Genomic DNA, 25,501 nt, shown 5'->3' on the forward strand with positions numbered 1-25,501 from the left:
TTGCTTTATTGTTTTTAGCAAGAAATTCTCCTGGTTAGATCCAGACCACAAGTCCCAACTTAGCTTCTACTTGCTTTGGTTCTAGTGTTAGTTCAGTTTTCAAAGCCTTTGCGGGCTTTTGAATCAGTCCCGCCTGTGACCCACCAAAGGCTCATACTGCCATCTGAGAAGCTGTCTATTTGTTAACCCAGTTCTCAGCATCCCTGGTGTACTGATTAGGATCAGATCAACGCACATGCAACTCAGCAGTGAGCACAGGAGCTCACAAGCAACTTCACAGATCACTTTCTAAAGCTCTTCCACCTTGGCAACCTCTTTCCAGTTCCCCAGGGCTTCCCTCTAGTTACCCGACTCCTCAGCATAGTTCCAGGGCAGAGGTCAATCAGTGGGAGGACAGAGGAAAAATGCATCAAGGATTCACCCCTCTCTTTTGGAATCACAGCCCAGCAATAAATAGGAAAGGTCCCCTTCCTCAGAGTTCTGGCTCCTGCTCATCTGCTGCTGCCACTACAGGACTGCTTGGAGGCTGGGGTGTGAGGAAATGAGGAAGAGGGAAAAACTGTCTCCCTGACATTAGAGCTCACTTTCATGCTTGTCGCACCAGGAAGAAGGGCATCTCCAGGAAGTCAGCTCTGTCCCCCATTCCCACATCCAGATTTCAGGCTGTGTTCACGTAAAGGAATAATCAGAGGGGAAAACTGGTAAACCTACTGCCAGTTTAGAGCTATTGTAAACTTCTGGTGTTCTTTACTAAGTTTCTTGCTACTGATTACTTTTCAAAGTCCTCCTATGGATATTGGATGCATTCTGTACAGGTTTTCTCACTGTGTCAAGTGAAGAAGACAGGGAGAAACGTGCTAACTCCATTTTACCCACAACCAGAATCTGCATACTAATTAGGTCATACTAGAAAGGTCATTTATTAAGTTCATACTTTGAGCAAGGGACTGTACTGTCTGACTTACCAAATCTCTTCTAGAACCCCAAAAGTTATATATTAGTACAGTTATATGTCATAATCTTCATTTCATCACGAGGACACAGATGCTTAGCAAAAATGACCTTGCCAGAGATCACCTGACTGGCTTCAAGACTCATAGAATGCCCTAGAATTATAATATCCTCAGACCACCTGCTAAAAAATCAACTATAGTGCTTATTAAAATTCAAGTTTCCTGCACCCCACCTCACATACTTTGTCAAAATCTATGGGGAAGGGGCTCAAGGAGATTTCCTATGCATGCAAAAGTTGAGAACCAATGATTATTGCCTCCAATAAAAGAAACCTTCAGTCTCTGTGACTTTTAAAAGGATGTCAGTGTATTTCAAATAGGAATACCCATTAGTGTTGGCATCAATCAGCTTAAAATAGCTTACATATGCTCACATTCCCTGCTCTTCTGTATCACGTTAAGGGACATAAAATAGGATTTGTTATGAGCCAAGGTTCACTTTATATACAGGAAATTTTCTGAACCCCAAGCCCCTGAACCCAAGGCTCTTACTCCCCTCTAATCCCTGACAATAACAGCATTCTAATAGGACCCTCCCCAAGGAGTATTAACCAACCAGTATATCAAATTCTCTTTTCAAAAGAGATCCAGCATAAGTAAATTCTACTCATTCATTGCAAACAATACTGCCACATTTCTCCCCAGGAGGTAGAGCTGCCCTATCTTTCATGATGAAACTTACTTGGCAAAAGAATAATTTTGATAGGGATCAAAATTGTCATCACATTTGGATCCTCATATTCTATAAGGCCAGACTGAATTATAACACCCTCAGTAATAAAAATAGTTGAATTAAAAAAAAAAACTTAGAAAAGCTCATTCAGTATAAATGGGATGGGGGAGAATCTTGAATCAAATAAAGAAAGGTGATTTTTTTTTCCCCTTAACAGAAAAGGTTTTTAGGACAAGTTTACATGTAAGGATATAATTATGAAGGTGAAAAAGTCAATCAGATTGCAATGTTTGCTCAAGATCCCTAGTAAATGATGTAGATAACATTAAAATGCCATACATATAAAACTTTTCTTCTGAGGATCTCAAAGAGTTTTATAGATACTGCCTTAATGGCTCATAACAGGGATTATCATTCCTACTCACATATGGTAAAAACAAGGTCAAGTATGCCATTCTCCAAGGCCCTCTCTGCTATTCTCTTTTTTAAAAAATGTGTCATAACACACCATAACAATAAGTCATATTTTAGTACTAAAACTTATGGTAAATATTCTGCTTTGAAATAAAAATCTTCTTCCAAAAAAAAAGTTCTTATGGATATTTATGAGGAAGTTCAAAAGTTTGAAACTGATCAGCAGTAATGAATCAAAAATAAAAAGAATTCAGTGCAGTTATTTTCAACAGTGAAAAATATGTCAACCAGTAATTTCTACCCCCTCCCCATCCTGATTCTGGAAAGAGAAAACTCCAAAACATATGGCCCAGGAAAAAAATCTGTCCTCGTTTATAGTGATGAACTGGCTTTTACATCTCTGCAGCCAGAGTACGCAAATGACTTCACAGGCAACAGCTTCCGTATGTTTTATATTTTTAACATTGACCGTTCATAACAAAGGTTCTTTGATCCCAGATCAAATGTTTGAATCAATTTTCTCTACACTTACTCAGAGTCACCATTATAAAAGCTCTCCTCTTTCCCACCTCCAACCCTTCCTGCAATAGGAACTATCTCCATTTGTCACCTTCTCTGTGATACTTCCCACCACTTTGCTGTGGTTTTTAGCCGTGCTCGTTAACCTCTCATATGAAAGAGGCACAGTAATAAATAATTTTTGTACATAATAAGTTAACTGCAATAAATAAGACTCCTCTAAGGAATTCACAGCCATCCTTAATAAAGCTAAAAGCTCACCAGTAGTATGGTTAGTACAAAAAAAAAAAAATCTTTCCCAACCAGAAAAAAAAATCAACAGGTAAGGCCTTTCCCTACATGTAAGAAAAATTAAAATTTACATATATATATATGTATATATATATATATATATATATTTTTAAACTAGATTATTGCCTGGGATTAGAACTCTAAAAAATGAACTGAAAACTAAAGCCTTAAATAAAAACAAAAAACCAGAGATTGGATAAATAGTAAAAACATCAAATAAAAACATTATCTAAGCAATGCTAAAAATTGAGAATATTTTCAACTTTACTGATTCCAAGACCTTTATGTACATCTATGTAGGAGCAACATTTTTAACATGACAATTGCTAAAAAGTTAAAACATCAATTTTGTAGAAAGGTACTTATTAAACAAAGGCTACTTTGAAGAAAAAATTTTCTAGTGGTAAATACATTGATAGTAGATCAATTATATTCGGGGCTAATTAGATCTTTTGGGGATTAAAACAAAAAGAGAGAAAAAAATCCTGGTATTAAAAAGTCCTTTTCCCTTCCATATCCTAGCTATCATAAATAATGCTGCAATGAACACAGGAGTGCATGTATCTTTTCAAGTTAGTGTTGTCATTTTCTTCAGATATATACCTATAAGTGAAATTGCTGGATCATGTGGTAGTTCTATTTTTAAATATTTTCCATAGGGGCGACACCAATTTACAATTCCGTCCACAGTGCACAAGGATTCCCTTTTCTCCACATCCTCACCAACATTTGTTTTTTCCTGTTTTTTTTTTTTTTTTTATGATAGCCATTCTGGACAAGCGTGAGGTAAGATCCCGTGGTTTTAACTGGCTTTTCCCTGATGAGTTGACACTGAGAATCTTTTTTTTTTTTTTTTAACTTACCACTACTGGTTTATTACAAAGGCCAAATGGAAGAGATGCACAGAGGTAGGAGAGTGCAGAGCTTCCATGCTCCACCACCCTCCCACCACCTTGATGTCTTCACCAGAAGCTCTCTGAATCTTACAGTTCAAGGGTTTACACAGAGCTCAGTCTCCAGTCCTCTCCCCTCTTACTGGAGGTTGGTAGGTGGGGCTGAAAGTTCCAATCCTCTGATCAGTTGGTCTATCTGGTGACCAACCCATCCTGAGGCTATCTAGGGGCCCCATCCTAAGTTACCTCAGCAGAATGTGAGGTTACCTCAGATGTGATTGAAAGGGGCTTACTATGAAAAACAAGGGACACTTTGAAAACTCCGGAATTTTTTAGGAATTCTGTGTAAGGAACTGGGGACAACAGCTAAACATATTTTTGTATTTTACCACTTCATAGAAGTAGGAAGAAAAAAGAAAAACCCACTTTTATCCTGGCATACATGCAAGCATGCTCGGTTGTGTTCAACTCTTTGCGGCCCCATGGACTGTAGCCCACCAGGCTGCTCTGTCCATGGAATTTTCCAGGCAAGAATACTAGAGTGGTTGCCATTTCCTACTCCAGAGGATCTTTCCAACCCAGGGATCAAACCCTGTCTCCTGCACTGGCAGGTGGACCCTTTACCACTAAGCCATATAGTCTGTATTAGCACTATGGAATACTTCTAGGCTTTTTTGTGAATTTTGAGTACTATGTTTATATTAGTATTGCAAACATTTTATGTTAATATTTATATTGAAAAATCTTATCACTATTGCATTACGAGTATCACTCAGATCTCATCTTAAGGTTATTTCTTCAAAAGAGACTTTCCCCTGACAATCCAGTCACTATTTTAACAAAGTAGTCTATTTTAATTCTCTGCATGACATTTAACCATGGATCATTTTGGAGTTTTATTTATTGTCTCTCTCCCACTGAGCATCTTTACATGTACCTATTAGCCATCTCTATGTCTTTGGAAAATGGTCTATTCAGAACTTCTGCCCATTTTTTAATTGGATTGTGTGATATTTTTTCCTATTGAGTTATATAAATTCTTACCTATTTTGGATATTAGCCTCTTATCACATATATGATTTACAAATATTTTCTCCCATTCAGTAGGTTGCATTTTCATTTCATTAATGATTTCCCTTGCTGTTCAGACTCTTTATGTTGATAGAGTTCCACTTGTTTAATTTTGCTTTTGTTGCCTTTGCTTGGTTTCACTGGTCTTTTCTATTGTCTTCTTACTCTATTTCTACTCTGCTTTTGTTCTTCCCTTCCTTTTACAAATTTTGAGCTTTGCTTATTCTTTTTCTAATTCCTTGAGCTGTAAATATAGGTTGTTACTTCAAGTTTTTTCTTTTTTCTTGATGTAGTCATTTATCACTATGAACTTCCTCTTAGAATTGCTTTTGCTGCACTCTATAAGTTTTGCCATGTTGTATTTCCATTTTCATTTGTCTCAAGGTATTTTTTATAATTTGGGGTATTTATTTTGGGCTTCCCAGGTGGCATTAGTGGTAAAGAACCTGCCTGCCAATGCAGGAGATGCAAGAGACATGCATTCAATTCCTGGGTCGGGAAGATCCCCTGCAGGAGGAAATGGCAACCCACTCCAGTATTCTTGGAGAATCCCATGAACAGAGGAGCCTGGCAGGCTACAGTCCACAGGATCACCAAGAGTTGGACACGACTGAAGTGTCTTAGCATGTATTTATTTTTGGCTGTGCCGGGCCTTTGTTGCTGCATGAGCTTTTATCTAGCTGTGGTGAGTGGGGGCTACTCTCCAGTTGCAGAGTGCAGGCTTCTCATCACAGGGGCTTCTCTGCTGCAGGGCATGGGCTCTAGGGCATGCAGGCTTCGGTGGCTGCTGCACGTGAGCTCAGTAGTTGTGGCTCCTGGGCTCTAAAGCACAGCTCAACAGTTATGACACACAGGCTTAGTTGCTCCACAGCATGTGGGATCTTCCTGGATCAGGGATTGAACTGTGTCTCCTGCATTGGAAGGCAGATTCTTTACCACTGAGCCACCAAGGAAGCCCTCAAGGTATTTTTTGTTCTTTTTTTATTTCTTCATTGATTCCAGTCATTTTTATAGTAGCATGTTGTTTAATCTCCACATATCTGTGATTTTCCAGGTGTCTTCTTGTAATTGGTTTCTAGTTTCATAATATTGTGATCAGAAGAGATACCTAATATGATCTCAATATTTTTAAATGTATTAAGACTTGTTTTGTAACCTAACATATGATTTATTCTGGAGTATGTTCCATGGGCAATTGAGAAAGAATGTGTATTCTATTGCTTTTAGATAGACTGTTCTCTATAAATCTGTTTAGTCATCTGGTCTAATTTAAGACCAGTGTTTCCTTATTGATTATCTGTCTGGATGATCTGTCCATTGAGGTAAGCAGAGTAGTAAAGTCCCCGACTACTACTGTTTTGCTGTCTGGTTCTCCCTTTAGGTCTGTAAATATTTGCTTTATATATTTAGGTGTTCCCATGTTGGCCTGGAGAATTCCATGGACTGTATAGTCCATGGGGTTGCAAAGAGTTGGACACAACTGAGAGACTTTCACTTTCACTTTTTTCATGTTGGGTGCATAAGTATACAAATATTACATTCTCTTGTTGGATTGATCCTTTTATCAGTACGCCATGCCCTTCTTTGTCTCTTATCACAGTTTTTGTTTTAAAGTCTCTTTTGTTGGATGTAAGTATTGCTACCACAGCTTTGTTCTGGCTTCTATTTGTATTAAATATTTTTTTTACATCCCTCCACTTTCAGTCTGTGTGTGTCCTTATACCTGAAGTGAGACTCTTCCAGGCCTTGTGTTTTTAGTCTTAGTCCATGTCTTTTGATGGTAAACTTAGTCCACTTACATTTAAAGTAATTATTGATAAGTATGTACTTATTGCTATTTTGTTAATTGTTTTCCGGTTGTTTCCTAGTTCTTCTGTTCCTTTCTTCTTCTCAGAAAAAAAAAAAAATCCTGGTGTTAAAAAACCCTTTTCAATGACTTTTTTTCCCTTTTTGTTTGGACTGGTAGACAGATTAGGTTTTAATATAATTTAAACTACTATGATTCGTCACTTAAAAACAGTCATATACTTCAATTTTATAAAAAAAAAAAAAAAGTGTTAAGTTGGACTCTGTCCATAACATTGTAAGCATAAAATAGGCACACTTTAAGGTGCTAACACAGGGAGTCTTGAGTTTAGCATAGATTTAGCAACACTCCTCCAGGCAAAATTGAATTTTCCTGGCTTTGTGCAAAATGAATTGTTGTATATATTATCTACCCATTCCAAATAGTCCAAATATTACAGATTACCTTGCACACAGCTGCAAACTGTTGGTTATTTCCTGCTCCAACTACAAGATATCCATCCTTGGTTTTAAAAGCCTAAAATAAATAAATACATACATAAATATATAATTTTATATAGCTTTAATTACTCAAATTTATATATAAACCTTGTTCTAAAGTTAATAATCTTAATTAATTCAATATCAACTAATTAGTATATTTTTCTGTTATATTTGGATAGCTGTTATTTGAGGTTCTCAAAGCACTTCCTGTCTCATCAACCAAGCGTTATAACATTGGAGGAGGGAGGAAAAATGAGTAACTTAGAATAGTAAGGAAAATACTGGAGGTTTATTATAATTAATAATATTAAATTCTATATTCATTATAGTTTGGATTAATGTTAGATATTCCCAGTTTTGTGTTTTATTTCCAATTTTTCGTGTAGGGCAAAGAGAATGACATAGCACCCTGTTTTCTACAAAGTCTAAGAAGAATAGAAGGGAAAAAGGAAGGAAATGAGGGAAAGGAGAAGAAAAGAAAGGAGAGTGGGTGGAAGGAAGATGGGTAATGGAGCTGTAGTTTGTCTTAAAAAATCTCAGATACAAACTTTTGGGTAATTTTCACTTTCTAGTAAGTGAAAAATGACACATCTAGATCACTAGACCCCATGTGGCTTTATGTACCTGAGAAAGTCTCTTCCTTTTAAGAGACATGTTCATTTGGGAAGCCAGATGTATGTAAATACTTGATATTTCTCATAGTCCAAGCCCCTCTGAAGTACTTATCAGAACTCAGTTCTACACACTGGATCACAGTGATGGTCAGGGGAACCAAACTTTACCCTCAGAAGGCCTTATTCCCATTTTCTTTGAGTAAATGAGTTTCTTTAGTTTCCTCTCTCTCTATGTAAAAATTGTTCTGCACCTTCACCTACTTTTTATTCACTTACACCCACCTCTGAGAAAGATAACATCTGTCTTTCCTGTCAGGGCTTATTCCTAGGCTAATGACCTTAGTACTACCTGTACTCACTCACATCCTTCAGAACCCTACTCAATCATCTTTTATGTCTTCATTTCCACTGGATCTTTTTCTTATGCCTACATAGAAGCTCATGCTAATACTAAAAATATTAGAAACAAAATAAAATTTGTACCAGTCCTGACATACCTCTCAAGCTTTCTTGAAATTGTTCCCTTCCTCCATCTCTAAATAATATAAAAATGCTACTTCTTCACCAACCACCACATTGAATGGCCTTTGTCATCAGGATTCCTATCCTATCACTGAAACAATTCTTTCTTTACACCTCTGTATTAGTTGGTACCATCCCCTCCTTCAGGAAACTCTCATCTCTAGGCTCTGTCTGCATTCATCTCTAATCTCTCTGATGTTTTTCACATGCCCCCTTTACAAGATCACCTTCTAAACCTCAGAATTACTTAAGCATCATCATTACTTAAGTATCTGTATTACTTGTTTCTTACAGTGGCCACTAGCCACATGTAAGTATTAAATTTAAATAAACTAAAATTAAATCATCCAGTCACAAAAGAATACAAATTGTGATTCCACTTATAGGAAATGACCAAAATCAGCAAATCCATGGAGACTAGAAATATTAGTGGCTGTCTGGGGCTGAAGAAGTTTGGGAAATATGGAAAGTGACTATACAAGTACCAGCTTTCTTATTGGGGCAATGAAAATATTCTAAAATTGATTATGGTAAAGGCTCTACAACTCTATGAATGTACTAAAAACCACTAAATTGTACAGTTTCAGTGGTGAATTATAGTGTATGTATATTATGTATCAATAAAGCTGTTTTTAGAAGAATTAATAGTTCACTTCTACCAGTATTCTAGCTACACGTCAAGCATTCAATAGCCACATGTGGCTAGTGGCTACTATGGGAGACAGTCCAGATAGAGAACATTTCTATCATCACAGAAAGTTCTGTTGCACAGTATAAGTAGACTGGAGTTGGCAGACTGTATTTTTTTTTCTTTTATTCTTCCTACTTCATGGTATCTGAAGAATATGAGGCAATTAATAAAAGGTTATAAAATGTTAATAAGTCACTCAAATGATTGCTTCCATATAATAGGGTTGTGGCTAAAAGGGATCTCAGAACACTATAATCGAGTTTTTTTCCTGTTTACATTTTTGCTTGATTTGTAAATCAATGCCACCAAGATATTACATGAACTATTTTAAATGTTTATATTCCCTTATCCACCAAGCAAAAGCAAAATTAGTGCCATACCTAATGCATTAGTGTTTCTTAAACTACAGAAAGGAAGTCTGCAACAGAGCTATGAGTGGGGGACAAGGATTTTGAGCAGAGATGACTCAACAAACCATTCATAATTATGAAGTTATACAGGTTGTTTGCGGAAAAGTGAGTTGGGAAGTAGATAAGTAATATGAAGTAACAATGTGTGTTAACAAGTATAATGGGAAGTAAGGTTTTCAAAATTTTGGATCAGTGACATGTTCAAGTTTATATATTGGAGAGGGTTCATTTTCTTTCAATTAATAAAGAAATGGCTGTTTCTTCCTTAATTCTGAACCATAACATGAAATATATTTTTACCAATACATATATTTTAAATTTTAAGTAGTGATAACTAGTTAATAATCACTGGAAAGTAAATACCAAGTAACAGCTCAGCTGTGTACGCATGCTTGCCTGCTATATCTCTTCAGTCATGTCCAACTCTTCGCAGCACCATGGACTGTAGCCTTCCAGGCTCCTCTACCCATGGGATTCTCCAGACAAGAATACTGGAGTATTCTGGAATAGGTTGCTGTGCCCTCCTCCAGGGGATCTTCCCAACCCAGGGATCAAACCCACGTTTCATGTCTCCCTCATTGGCAGGTGGGTTCTTTAGCACTAACACCACCTGGGAAGCCCTAGCAGCTTAGCCACCAGGATATAATTAGACTAAGGTTCAGCAAGTAGATTTATTAGGATGAAGATTGGAAAATGAGTACATCAAGGCTGTACCTTGCGAACCTGCTTATTTAACTTCGAACATCATGTGAAATCCCAGGCTGGCTAAATCACAAGCTGGAATCAAGACTGCCAGGAGAAACATCAACAACCTCAGATATGCAGATGATACCACTCTAAAGACAAAAAGAGAAAAGGAACCAAAGAGCCTTTTGATGAGGATGAAAGAAGAGAGTAAAAAAGCTGGCTTATAATTCAAAATCCTAAGATCATGGCATCTGGTCCATCACTTCATGGCAAATAGATGGGGTAAAGTGGAAACAGTGAAAAATTTTACTTTCTTGGGCTCCAAAACCACTGCATATGGTGACTGCAGTCATGAAATTTAAAAAATGCTTGCTCCTTAGAAGAAAAGTTATGACAAAAATAGACAGCTTAATAAAAAGCAGAGACATCAGTTTGTCTACAAAGGTCCATATAGTCAAAAGCATAGCTTTGACCATACAGATGTAAGAGTTAGACCATAAAGAAGGCTGAGCACTGAAGAACTGTTGCTTTCAAACTGTGGTGCTGGTGAAGACCCTTGAGAGTTCTTTGGACAGCAAGGAGATCAAACCTAGTCCTAAAGGAAATCAGTCCTGAATATTCATCAGAAGGACTGATGCTGAAGCTAAGGTTCCAACACTTTGGCTACCTGATGCAGAGAGTTGACTCATTGGAAAAGATCCTGATGCCGGGAAGATTGAAGTTAGGAGAAGAAGGGGGCAACAGAGGATGAGATGGTTGGATGGCATCACCAACTCAATGGACATGAGTTTGAGCAAACTCTGGGGGATAATAAAGGACAGGGAAACCTGGCATGCTGCAGTCCATGGGGATGCAAATAAGTTGGACATGACTTCGTGACTGAACAACAACAGCAAGAAGATTATTAGTTCTTTAAATAATTATTTGTCCCATGTTATTATTGCTACAGTACTTAATAAATATATTTTAACTAAGAACTTTTAGAGGAATATATTTTGCTGTAAAATGAATGTTTTCTGGAGAAGGAAATGGCAACCCACTCCAGTATCCTCCTCAAATTCAGTTGCTGAAATCCTAACCCCCCAGTGTGATGGTATTAGGAATAAGAACACAGCCATTTCTGAAACAGGAAGTAGGCCCTCACAAGACATCTAATATGCCAGCATCTTGATCTTGGATTTCCTAGCCTTGAGAATTGTAATAAAGAAATGCCTGATGTTTCAGCCACCTAGTCTATTCTGTTATAGTATCCCAAATGGACTAAGAAATTGGCACTGAGAAGAGGGATACTGCTGTAACAAATACCTAAAAATGGTGAGGATGGGAGGAAATTATGAATAGGGCATATGAGCGGTGTCAGTGGATAAGAAATCCTGATTAAGTTGAAGACTGGCCATAATGTGGTGAGTAGTTGAATGCAAGGTGGAAGACAGGAGACTATGGATGGTCAAAATATAAAATGCTTTAGTTAGTGATTACTGGAGAAAAGAAGTTTCAGTGTGAGGTTAGAGTCACAGTGTGAGGTGCATAGAATAATTTCTGATAAAAGGTAAGGACTCAGTAAATATCATTATTACTAAATATCTACTAATAATGCTGGTTGGCACATAAAAAGAACCCCCTGTACATTCTAAGCCTCTGGATCTTGATTTCTGGACTCTTGTCTACTCTGCAAACTCTCTCCCATCCCCTTGGTTGCCTCACTCTCTATACCAGGCAAGATAAATGACCACATACTGTGTACACACACCTCTAGCAGACTTTCCATCACAGGGTGAACTAAGTAAGAGCAGCAGACTGTGCTGAAACATTCATGGCTGGGATGTTTCTCTTGTAAAGAACTGAAGCCTCAAACTACCGTACTGATGTGTCAGTATTTTCTCTGATCTAAAAAAGGTACATACAGTTAGTGGTGTGTCTACTTCAAAAACAAGAACACAAACTTCAAACCCTCCTGGAGTTACTTAATTTTTTACAAGATTTTCTTCCCAAAAAAGGTAACCATTGCAAAATGACTTCATCGTCCACTGGAAAAAGACATTCCATGGAGTTGAACTCACTGCCATGAGAATGTTTTCTGGAATGTCAAGCAGTTACTGACTTTGGGTCTGTGCTAGTACACTGTGACAAATATAGAGCACTATTTCCTACCACTAACAGTTCAGCTCACCTTATGGCACTGGAGCTGGCTCAGCCAGACGGCAAGGAGGCCTCAAATGCTTACAGCTCAAGAACAATGTCCTATGGGATGGAACTCTACAACAAGTGATAAAGGAGGCCAGAAGCCCCTAATTTCACCTATGACCTATTTGTTTACACATTTTTTTTTCATGGGGAATAAGCCATTTTGAACACACTCATTTCTACATTGTCTTGAATTCTAGAACCACTTTGAAAGCAATACTACATACTGATTTCCTGCAACCCCAATCCAGGTCAGGATTTTCCAATTCCATGGGAAGTCTTAATGTTACCTGAGGTCCTTCAAATCAATTAAATGCTATTTTAAATAAATTTAGGATTTTCAATCACTCAGTTTCTGATACTAGATATGGAGTCAGGGGCAAGAAAGGAAATGGAAACTGTCGTGTTTTTTATCTTTACAAATTATCAGTAGATATTATTTTTCTTAGAAGTCCTTTATAAGGAAAGCTTGCTGTTCTTCAAGAAGGCAGCCATCATGTATCCTGGACATAATGTACAATGGCACATGATGTTATTTTTCCTGGAAGCTATGCATGAAAAACTGATGATTCTGAATTGCCTGTGTTATAAAGAATCTCAAGCTGGATTGTGTGGACTGAGCTGCCAAAAGCACCTCTTATTTAATGGAAAGTGGCAAAAAATTCTGGACAAGAATCCATATTGATTTTTCAGGAACACTTCAAGGTAAAAAATTCCTTGACTATGTTGAACCTTTTTCAAGTACTCTTTGTTTCACCCCAAACATGTTACAACAAATAAAGTTTTGTACTAGTTATGTACCATCCTTGAAAATACCATCTCTAACAATGAGCCCACACTTATCTAAGACAAGTTAAAAGTCTTATCATAGACACTTATCGTAGACTAGAACTTTATTCAGGCTGTCATTATGACATTTCACCTTCAAGCAAAAAAATAAAGCTAGAGCAGAATATTAACTAAACCTCAATAAGAATATTATTGTAAAGTAGATAACAGAGTAGATTATCAATAAGATTTTCCAAACATATTTTAACTCCATCATATCTCAAGATTTATCAATAACAAAACAAAAACAAAACACACAGAAGGTTGGCATTACTGGAAAGACCAATATTAGACCTGCCCACTAGACCTGAAGAGAGGGTACAGATCTAGTTAACAGTGGAATTTCAGCCTAGAATATAGAAAGTTTGTATAAGCATGGCTGAGGGAAACATTCAGCCAGATGAAGTATAGGGGTATAGGTAGGAAATGGAGTAAGAAATTTGGACAAATTCTTGAAACAGAGGATGAAACAACAGAGGATGAGATGGTTGGATGGCATCACAACTTGATGGACATGAATTTGATGAAGCTCCAGGAGTTGATGATGGACAGGGAAGCTGGTGTGCTGCAGTCCATGGGGTTGCAAAGGGCCAGGCACTACTAGTGAATGAACTGAACTGAATTCTTGAAAGTCCTTCAACAGGTAGTCAGTTCCTGAGATTTATAGGCAGAGGCTGCATTTATGGGAATGAGGCTCAGAGACTTGCCTCCAAATTCCCACATGACAAGTTGTGAAAGCAAGTCACAGCATGGAGGGATAGCACCCTGGTAGTTAACTAGATAAAATCCTCAGAGAATATAGGCAAAAGCAGAAGCCCAAGCCTTTGAACAAAGACACATGAAGCAATGAGAGTGACCTCTAAGTGAGCATAGGAGTCTGGCTGGCAGATAAGAACTTAGAACCTGCTGCAGTTACCCCACACACCTAGGACAACATCTGGCATAACAGGAGCTTAAAAATTTTGTCAAATCAAGGCTGATGCACTGATTGTCACACTCAGTGACGTAAGAAATACTGTACGATATCGCTTATATGTGGAATCTAAAAAGAAATGATACAAATGAACTTAATAACAAAACAGAAACAGACTCAGGGACTTAGAACAAACATGTTACTGGAAGAAAGGAGTTAGGGGGAATGGATAGTTAAGAGAGTTTGTGATTGACATGTAACCAGTGCAATATTTTAAATGGATAACCAACAAAGACCTACTGTATTACACGGGGAACTTGGCTCAATGTTATATAACAACTTAAATGGGAAAAGAATTTGAAAAAGAATATATACATGTATATGTATAATTGAATCACTTTAATGTCCACCTGAAACTAATTGGTAATCAACTATACTCTGATAAAAATCAAAGTTTCTAAAAAAAAGGCTGATGTATTATGTTGGATCAGAGCAAAGTAAGCAATTCAACAAATACTAGAAGCTATACAGAAGGCTTGCTGGCAAAACTGGGAAGCATGAGGTAGGAAAGATGAGAAAGTGTCAGTGACCCAAAGATGAGAACTCACTGAGAATGGCAAACATTGGTTCCCCAAACAAACTTCCTTCTTCACAGATTACTGCCTAAATTTATGGGTGAAGATAAGTTTAAGGGGAGATGGAGAAAATAATTCCAATAAGAATTCTGTATATATACTGTAGTTGGAACAATGAAAGATTTAGTCCTACTAATTATTACTTACTCATTTTACTATGGTCAAAATTTAGCCCATTCACAAGACAGTCCTTCCATTGTCAGGGGCCATTTATTTGTCTGAAAGATGTCTTCCTTTATCTCCCTAATGCTCAAAGCCAAGGGCTTCTTAACCCATTGTGGTATTTGGAGGCAAGGAAGTTGTTGTCCTGTAGGATGATGCAGAGAAAACTCCCAGCATCTCTCCATAGGGCAGGACCATTCAGGATTCACTCACACTTCTACTTTCTCCAACCATCAAGTTATCATCATCACCCTAATCTGGTACCTATGGCAGATGTTGCTATGTAACTCTGGCAGTCTGTCTTTAAGCATAAAGGATCAGCCTTAAGTGTTCTTTTCAGCAAATATCCCAGATAGCTACTAATAGTTGAACATTAACTGGAAGTAAAATTTATTTTCCATCCAAATATAAAATGGGTTCTAGATTCTAAAGAATATAGATTCTCAAAACATCTTCGGGCTTGGCTCAAAGATTATGGGAAGAATTAATGACTACTCAATTTATTCAGTGAAGAGTAAGCACTTATGGTAAGGCCCAGCTGACTCACAGGAGCAAATGATATGTAGTCCTCATGGGATAAGCAAGTATCTAAAACAAGTCAACTGCAGGGTCAGAAAAAGCTTTAGGGAAGGCTCCATCTTATGTATTTACAGACATCTCTAAGGCAAGTGATGGAAAAGGCAGTAGGCTGCAAGGAGCTGGTAAGACCCTGGTGAGATGGTTACCTTCCAGGGTCTGAACTCATTCTTTAAAGGACTCCTTCCTTCTCTTGGGTGATCAGGACCTGGGAGCCTAACTCAGGCCATCTATCATGCCTGTGAGATTAAGGTAGAGACCAGAATGATAAATTGCTACTATACAGTGAGAAATAACTATATCAGAGGCTGGAATCCTTGAAGAATAAATGATCAATGAATTCTCTCCCTGGGAAACTAAAAATCAGAAGGCACAAGTCAGAACTGAGCATGGATTAATTACTTCTTGTCTCAAGTCCTCATGAATCTTGAAGCCTGAATCTTTCCATCTTTCCATTGACAGATGGAAAGGTCAGTAGACACTGTCTGCATGTGGATATAAGAAGCAGAGAAAATGAGCCTTAGCCTTGTTCAGCAGAGAGAGTCATGCTGAATTGCAAGAGAATTGAGGTCTCAATACTTCCAACTATTTCCATTGCATGACATACTCAGAAGAAAAAAAAATGCACTCTGAATATTATTCTGCACATTCTTGTTTCAATCGTTGGTGACCCAAAAGAGTTGGATTCACTCACATGGGCACATATACCACAACTGAGATCATGGGAGCATTATGCAAGGTTCTTTTGCATCAAAATTTAAACCAATGAGGAAGTTGTCCCTTCCAAAGTAATCTAACACAAGCGCCATTAGGAGCATTCTTCCAAAACAACCTGAAAAAAATCTCAGTAGCCCTTCAAGTAGGTCAACAGGTGAAGAAAGCAATAATTCTTTTCTCAAATCCATAACCACTTAAGAAAAGATACTTGATATTTCTATGACCTCTGCCAACAGGTCATATTAGCTAAAAGGTCAAGGGTAACAGGAGATTCTGTTTTATTTTAGAGTTTATTTCTCTGTTTGAATAATTAATTTATTTTAGCTCCTCTTGGATTCATGCTCTGCAAATAAAGGTGGAAGCTAGTTAAGAATTTTTAGGCATAATTGAATACGCTGGAAATAATTTATTACTGCCTGTGTTTTCAAACACTAAAATTCTTCATCCCAGTGACATTAAATATGTTTAATTTCCACCCCACCCCAAACCCTCCTGAAGAAGCAGCTCCATACATGGTGTGACTGACCATTCCTCATCCCTGCCTAGTTGACTAGAATTATGCAGATATCACTCACAAGCCAGCCAATAGGTTCACCAAGCAGGAATCAATTACATCAGCTTAAAAATTCAAAAGCCATGTGGAAGTGCAGCTGGAATGACCATATTAGGCTTAAGTTAAGTAAGAAAGCCTCAGAAACACTAAAATTTAGACAAAAGACTAGACTATTCATTATTTTGCCAACAAAGGTCTATCTAGTCAAAGCTATGGTTTTTCCAGTAGTCATGTATGGATGTGAGAGTTGGACTATAAAGAAGGCTGAGCGCCGAAGAATTGATGCTTTTGAACTATGGTGTTGGAGAAGACTCTTGAGTGTCCCTTGGACTACAAGGAGATCCAACCAGTCCATTCTAAAGGAAATCAGTCCTGAATATTCATTGGAAGGACTGATGCTGAAGCTGAAACTCCAATACTTTGACTACCTGATGTGAAGAACTGACTCACTGGAAAAGACCCTGATGCTGAAAAAGATTGAAGGCAGGAAAAGGAGGGGATGACAGAGGATGAGATGGTTGGATGGCATCACCAACTCCATGGACATGAGTTAGAGCAAACTCCGGGAGTTGGTGATGGACAGGGAAGCCTGGTGTGCTGCAGTCCATGGGGTCGCAAAGAGTTGGATCTAACTGAGCAACTGAACTGATACAAAAGAAACAGACAGGGACCAAGCAACTGCCATGTGCCTGATGGCATCTTGATTCTCATGAAATAAGACTACACTTGTGTTTCTGCAAAATTTCTGTAGCTTTAAAACAGCCTCCCCTTATCCACCTCCATCCTTTTATTTTTTCCTTTATTTTGAATTAAAGGATAATTGTTTTACAATATTGTCTTGGTTGCTGCCATACATCAACATGAACCGGCCATGGGTACACATATGTCCCCTCCCTCTTGAGTCTCCCGCCACATCCCACCCCTCTGGCTGGTCACAGAGCCCTGGTTTGAGCTCCCTGAATCACACGGCAAGTTCCCACTGGCTGTCGATTCTACGTATGACAGTGTATATGTCTCCATGCTACTCTCTCCATTCATCCCACCCTCCCTTCGCCCCACCCCCATGTCCACAAGTCTGTTCTCTGTGTCTGCATCTCCATTGCTGCCCTGCAAATAGGTTCTTCAGTCTTTCTAGATTTCATATATATATGTACATATATACATATATATGTAATATTTGTTTTTCTCTTTATGACTTACTTCAATCTGTATAATAGGCTCTAGGGACATCCACATCATTAGAACTGATTCAAATGCATTCCTTTTTATGGCTGAGTGATATTCCTTTTATATATGTACCACAGCTTCTTTATCCATTCATCTCTCCATGGACATCTGGGTTGCTTTCATGTCCTAGCTATTGTAAATAGTGCTGCAATGAACAATGGAGTACATGTGTGTTTTTCAATTACGGTGCTCACAGGGTATATGCCCAATAGTGGAATTGTTGGGTCATATGTAAAACCAGAAACTACATAAAACTCTTAGAGGAAAACATAGGCAGAACACTCTATAACATAAATCACAGTAAGATCCTTTATGACCCACCTCCTAGAGTATTGGAAATAAAAGCAGAAATAAACAAGTGCAAGCTAATTAAACTTGAAAGCTTTTGCATAGCCAAGGAAACTATAATCAAGGTGAAAAAACAACCCTCAAAATGGGAGAAGATAATAGCAAATGAAACAACTGAAAAAAGATTAATTTCCAAAATATAAAAACAGCTCATGCAACTCAATACCAGAAAAACAAACAACCCAATCAATAAATGGGGAGAAGACCTAAACAGGCATTTTTCCAAAACAAAGACATACAGGCGGCTAATAAACACATGAAAAGATGCTCAACATCACTCATTATTAGAGAAATGCAAATCAAAACTACAATGAGCTACATCACCTCACACCAGTTAGAATGACCATCATCAAAGCACCCATCCCTGTTTATCAGTTAGTTTGACTGCATTTCTGCTCTATAGAACCCAAAAGCTTTAATCCTAGAGCTCTTAAACTGTGCTATATGATGCAAGTTCAGGGTCAGTATATGACTAGAGTTTTCTTGCATAGTGGAGTATGAGGGAAGAAATGAGCAAGAAGGCCCGGTCAAGGGAGTTCCCTGGAGGTCCAGTGGTTGGGAGTTCGCCTTCCAATGCAGAGGGTTCAGGTTCGATCCCTGGTCAGGGACCTAAGACTCCACGTGCCCTGAGGCCAAGAAACCAAAGCATAAAACAGAACAATATTGTAACAAATTCAATAAAGACTTTAAAAAAAAAAGGGGGGGGGGGGCAGAGGTGGGCGGACGCACGCGTGCAGGTCGCGGGACGCTCCGCCCCCGCCCCCGCAAAAAAAAAAAAAAAAAGGCGGCTGGGTCTATATCTTATAGACTTATGATCTATTTGCTTTTCACAAGGCCTGACATATTAGGAGAACCTTATACTTAGTTGAAAAACATTTTTTCTTAAAATTGAAGATTTTAACCTAGCATTTCCCAAATTAGTTTCACAAAACCCTGTTCCATAGTATGTTGATAACAATCTTCCCTCTCTTTTTCTCTCTCCGCACCACACACACAAAACTTCTCTTCACTCAAATAAGTTTGGGAAATGCAAGTTCAACAGCTTTTGTATCCTACTTTTCAAAATCCTTAAAGTACTAGAAAATTTATGAAACTCCAAAAGGGACCTGGAATTTAAAAAACAAAAAAAAAGAGTTTCCCAAATTACTTTGATGATGAAATATTTTTTGGTAAGAACACCAATTAATTCCTCCCAGAAGACTGTTCCACAGAAAAGTTTGAAGAAGGCAGGACAAACTGATTGACCTATATAGGAGCAAGGACCCTGCTGACATCCAGAAGAACCTATAGAGTGTGATCTTTTATTTTCTTCAGTGTTAGTATCACTAACACTGCTTTATTTAAAACCTGATTTAATATTACCCCCTCAAAAATAAACTGTTTCCAATTTTATACAAGGCTCTAAATGAAGGCTTTGACTAAACACCAAGAGAATGATGATTTATTTTACCTTAATCTATATTTTCCATCTAACAAAGTTCCATTTCTTAAAATATGATAGCTAATCAAACCAGTCAATCCTAAAGGAAATCAGTCCTGAATATTCATGGGAAGGACTGATGCTGAAGCTGAAACTCCAATACTTTGGCCACCTGATGCGAAGAACTGACTCATTGGAAAAGACCCTGATGCTGGGAAAGATTGAAGGTAGGAGGAGAAGGGGACAACAGAGGATGAGATGGTAGGATGGCATCACCGACTCAATGGACATGACTTTAAGTAGACTCCAGGAGTTGGTGATGAACAGGGAAGCCTGGCGTGCAGCAGTCCATGGGGTCACAAAGAGTGGGACACAACTGAGTGACTGAACTGAACTGAATCATTCAGATAGGGTGGTTTTTTTAAAAAATGATAATGAAATCTTATTTATCAGGTGTTCTGAGCAAAGAATGACATTTGCAAAGACCAAATAATTTAAGTTCTTCAGGAACTTCTCTCCACACACTGTTAAATTAATAATCAGTTTTTTCCTAACTGTATATGACAAACTATTTTGCTCTCAGATAGTTGTCCCTCTCTGCTTCCATTCCCTACCATTCATTCATTTCTCCCTTTTATGCCTGGATGACTCCCATTCAGCACTTCATCAAAACTACTCTCAAATGACATCTTAATCACAACATTTTTTTCTAAAGTCTTCACTTTTTAAAAAATTTGTACATTTTTGCCATACTGTTCAGAATGCAGGATCCTAGTTCCACAAAATGTTCCCCAACCAGGAATGGAACCAGCATCCCCTGCAGTGGAAGGAGAGTCTTAACCACCGGACCCTAGGGAAGTCCCCTCAAAGTCCTCACTTTTTCTTTTATCTCCTTGCCTCGCCCCCAACCACACTCTCCTGTTTTACCCTGGAGAGAAACTATACAGTCTTATTTCCTTCCAATCCCAATTCCTCTTATTCTGTGGGATTCCTGTGCCTTTCTCCTCAGTTACCCTCTCCTTCTTCTCCTTCAACTCTGTGACCTCACTCACTCCCATATATTCAACCATGACTTCTACAGGAATCCTCTAACACTGACCCACTTCCAAACTCATCCTAAATTTTTCAAAGTTGGTAACACCATCATAAAGTTGGAAAACATAAAAGGCTACTCTATCACTAAAAGTGTAAATAAGAAAGATCTATTTTAGGAGAAAAGGTGGGAGGGAAAAAGACTTTTCTGAATAATGTGAATCATGGTTTTTCCCTGCTGCTGCTGCTAAGTCGCCTTAGTCGTGTCCGACTCTGTGCGAACCCATAGACGGCAGCCCACCAAGCTCCTCTGTCCCTGGGATTCTCCTGGCAAGAACACTGGAGTGGGTTGCCATTTTCCTCTCCAATGCATGAAAGTGAAGTCGCTCAGCCATGTCCAACTCTTAGCGACCCCATGGACCACCGCCTGCTGGGCCCCTCTGTCCATGGGATTCCCCAGGCAAGAATACTGGAGTGGGTTGCCATTTCCTTCTCCCAGTTTTTCCCTAAAGAGGTTCAAATCTATGGGTAGGGTCTGAAGAGCAAAAGCCAAAAAATGGCCCCTTAGGATGCTATGCAAGAAGTAAATACAAACCCAACTTAGAAGGACTCCCTCAAGCTAAACCGAAAGGGATTTACACTGAGATAGCCCAATTATCTTTGAATCTACAATTCAACATACACAATACACAAGAATATAAGTTTTCATGAGCAGGAGTTGGCAAAAACAATAAAGACCAGAATCAGAATCACAAGATATTCAACTAATGGTGTTTCTAGATAAAAAATATAAAATAACCATGGCTAAAATAAGTTTTGAATGAGGGATAGGTTCAAATGTGAAAAAATGTATATAACTTACTCTCAACAAAGGGTACACCTTTGTTTAAAGAACAGGAAAGGGTTTTTAAAAATAAAAATGTTATTAAAATTCAAAACTCAATGAACAGATTACGGGCTCCCCAGGTGGTGCTAGTGGTAAAGAATCTACTTGCCAGTGCTGGAAAAGTAAGAGATGTGGGTTCAATCCCTAGATCAGAAAGATCTCCTAGAGGAGGGGATGGCAACCTACTCCAGTTATCTTGCCAGAGAATCTCAGGGACAAAGGCTATAGTCCATATGGTTGCAAACAGTCAGACACAACTAAGGTAACTTAGTATGCATGGGCAGGTTACAGAGCTTATCTGAAATCTGAAAGGAGAATTCTTGCCTGGATTAGAGGTTTTTAAAAACTAGTTAGAATTCAGCATATAGAGAAGAGATCAAAAATATAAAAGTGATAGAAAGAGACAAGGAGGTTAAAATTAAAACATCTAGTTATAGATAAACATCATGGAGTTATAGACAGAATAGAGAAAATGTGGGAAAAGCTATATATGAAAAAAATAATGTCTGAGAAATATCCAGAATTAATTCTGTAAGCTCAATGGATCCCAAATGGGATAAATAAGAAGAAATGTACATTTAAATAAACCACAATAAAACTGAAGGATATAAAAAAAAAGTAAGGATATTAAAATCATCCAAGAGGTTATCTGTCATTTTTAACAATGTCATTTATACTGGTAGCAGAAACCTCTAGAGCAATAATAGAAGTCAGGGGATAGTGCTGAGAAGTCAGATAGTGCTGAGAAATAGAAACTATGTCAACATAGGATTTCACAACTAAGATGAAATATTCTTAAAGAATAATCTTGAAATAATGTCATTTTCAGACTAATAAAGTCAGAGTTTATCACCACCAGATCCTCACCAAAGCAATTTCTTTAAAAATATGCTTTATAAAGAAGAAAATTAAAACCTAGAAAGAATGAGATACAAAAGGGAATAGTGAGACAAAAAAATATATATGAGTGATCTAAAACACTATTATAAAACACTATTAACACTATTAATATATATGAGTGAGTCTAAAACACTATTATTTATTAATTATAAAATACTATTATTAATAATAATAATAATTAATAAAGCAGTAATAGGGATGAATCACTAAGATCTCACCAGGTGGGATGTAGGATGACATCAACAAGATGGCAGAATAGGAAGCCCCAGACCCTCTTCCCCCAACAACAATGTATAGACCAATTCCCTTTGTAAGAAATCCAGAAAATGGTTAAGAGGCTCCTGAATCCCAGGTCCCCAGGTGAGTGTGAAACCAGTCACATCAAAGCCAATAAGAAAATTTGTGGCACTCATTTTCTATACCCCTCCCTCCATTGCATCATTATTGGGAAAAATCTCCCCAGCTGCTGGCTTCCTACCAGAGAGCAAAAAAGAAGACCAAAATGTACATCCAATGTGCAGGATTTTCAAAAGGCTGCCTGAGGGACAAGGTTTCCATCTCACTTGTCTCAGAGAACTTACAGGTCACAGTATACTCTGAGGGACATTGAGGGGGAAAAAAAAAGAGAGAAAGAGAGAGAGCTGGGTGGTGTGCTATTTGGGTTAGCCAAAAAGTTTGTTCCAGTTTTTCAACAAGATGTTACAGAAAAACCTAAATGAACTTTTTGGTTAACCCAACACTATTCCACAAGATCCACAGTACAGCAAACAGAAGTCCCTGTCTATTAATTCCAGTTTTCGGATCATCTCTGTGTCTGATTCAGTTGATTATTTTTTATCTTTCTTATCAGTCATTTCTTCCAGCTTTTTCACATATCTACAAATGTATCTACCAAACATTATAAAGCTTACATTTCAAAACCTCTGGATTATGTTCATTTCCTATAAAATCTGCAGTTTCTGTTGAGTTTTGAAAGAAACGCTGAATTACTTGAAAGCTCACCTTGATTTCATCAATAATTGAGTTTGTTACGGTTGGTCTATTTCAGTACTGTCCTTACCCCTAGACTTGGGTCCTTACTCAGAGGGTGTGCTCTTTCCAGGTTCCCAAGATAATAATAAAATTAGTGACAAGGCCTTCTTTTAGCAGAGCATATTATAATTTATAAAGAATTTCATAGATATTATTTTATTTGCTCAAATAGGTGCTCTTAGGAAGACAACTAAAAGAGCATTCAGCACATGCCACAAAACATCCAAAGGTCAATAAGTTATTGTTTGTCCCAGAATATTTATCCAAGCCACCAACATTCATTCATTCAGTACATGTCTAACATTCACCTATCATAACTTCTGAGTAATATATTAGGCATGGGGAGACAAATATGAATAATATACTCTCAAAAGCCCAACATAAAATCTTATGATCTTGGGGATAAAGGGAGAAAAGAGAGGGCTAATAGAAATGAAATGTCTTCTGTCTTTCTGGAGTTCAAATGGATTTTTAAATGGTCTTATTGACACGTGGAGCAGAATTTTAAAACTAAACCGTGAATAAAGCTGTAGGCACTCATCGTATCAATTAAAAATGCATTTTGGAGTAGCAAAGACAAAAACAACAACAACAAAAAGTCTTTAGAAAAGGACATATCTAAAAGAAGATGTTTACTAACCATGAGTAAGTTTTAAAGTAGCTAATAACAATAGATACTAACCAGGAGGGAACGCCACCAACGATCTTTGAATCTAGTCAGCACAGTCAGTGAAATTTGTCTTACACTCTGAATCTCTTGAGTCTGAGATGTACCCAGCTCACTTGCAAACGCAGGAAAGCACAATATTCCCTATGCTGCATTCTTTAAAAATACTAAATACCCACCTTGTTGTCCTGCTAAAGGAATCTGTTTCTGCCTCAATTTCTCTACTAAGTACCCCTTTTATCTGTTCAGACTAGAATGTTATCCTAAATTGACAGTGACTTTGATAGGACTCTGAGAACCTACTAACCTAGTACATCTTCTAAGCACTTTCACAAGGGATAGAATTTTCTCCCTATAACAGATACCACGATAAAAGAGCCTGATCACTTGGGATTATAGTGATGATTACTCTTTCCTAACTGATTACTACTCATGACAGACTCTATGCTACATTCATTTCATTGAGTCGGTGATGCCATCCAACCTTCTCATCCTCTGTCGTCCCCTTCTCCTTCTGCCCTCAATCTTTCCCAGCATCATGGTCTTTTCAAATGAGTCAGCTCTTTGCATAGGTGGCCAAAGTACTGGAGTTTCAGCTTCAACATCAGTCCTTCCAGTGAACACCCAACTGATCTCTTTTAGGATGAACTGGTTGGATCTCCTTGCAGTCCAAGGGACTCTCAAGAGTCTTCTCCAACACCACAGTTCAAAAGCATCAATTCTTTGGCACTCAGCTTTCTTGATAGTCCAACTCTCACATCCATACATGACCACTGGAAAACCCATAGCTTTGACTAGACGGACTTTTGTTGGCAAAGTAATGTCTCTGCTTTTTAATATGCTGTCTAGGTTGGTCATAACTTTCCTTTCAAGTAGTAAGCGTCTTTTAATTTCATGGCTGTAATCACATCTGCAGTGATTTTGGAGCCCAAGAAAATAAAGTCAGCCACTGTTTCCACCATTTCCCCATCTAGTTGCCATGAAGTGATGGGACCAGATGCCATGATCTTAGTTTTCTGAATGTTGAGCTTAAAGCCAACTTTTTCACTCTCCTCTTTCACTTTCATCAAGAGGCTCTTTAGTTCTTCTCCACTTTCTTCCATAAGGGTAGTGTCATCTGCATATCTGAGGTTACTGATATTTCTCCTAGCAATCTTCATTCCAGCTTGTGCTTCCTCCAGCCCAGCATTTCTCATGATGTACTCTGTATGTAAGTTAAATAAGCAGGGTGACAATATACAGCCTTGACGTACTCCTTTTCCTATTTGGAACCAGTCTGTTGTTCCATGTCCAGTTCTAACTATTGCTTCCTGACCTGCATACAGGTTTCTCAA

General features: G+C 38.0%; 1 protein-coding gene across 4 annotated transcripts in view; it reads right to left on the minus strand.

The window, feature by feature from the left end:
* The window catches only part of SUGCT (succinyl-CoA:glutarate-CoA transferase), a 734,496-nt gene that overhangs the window by 459,420 nt on the left and 249,575 nt on the right, over nucleotides 1-25,501 (minus strand). For all 4 annotated transcript variants that reach the window (XR_006334867.1, XM_043871981.1, XM_043871983.1 and 1 more), the window contains exon 10: nucleotides 7,126-7,197. Coding sequence is in view for 3 of the 4 variants with exons in the window: in XM_043871981.1 (XP_043727916.1) it covers nucleotides 7,126-7,197 (72 nt within the window). In the remaining variant the exon portion in view is untranslated. The remainder of the gene's footprint in view (nucleotides 1-7,125; nucleotides 7,198-25,501) is intronic.

Source organism: Cervus elaphus, chromosome 18, assembly GCF_910594005.1.
Source record: "Cervus elaphus chromosome 18, mCerEla1.1, whole genome shotgun sequence".
Classification (NCBI taxonomy): domain Eukaryota; kingdom Metazoa; phylum Chordata; class Mammalia; order Artiodactyla; family Cervidae; genus Cervus; species Cervus elaphus.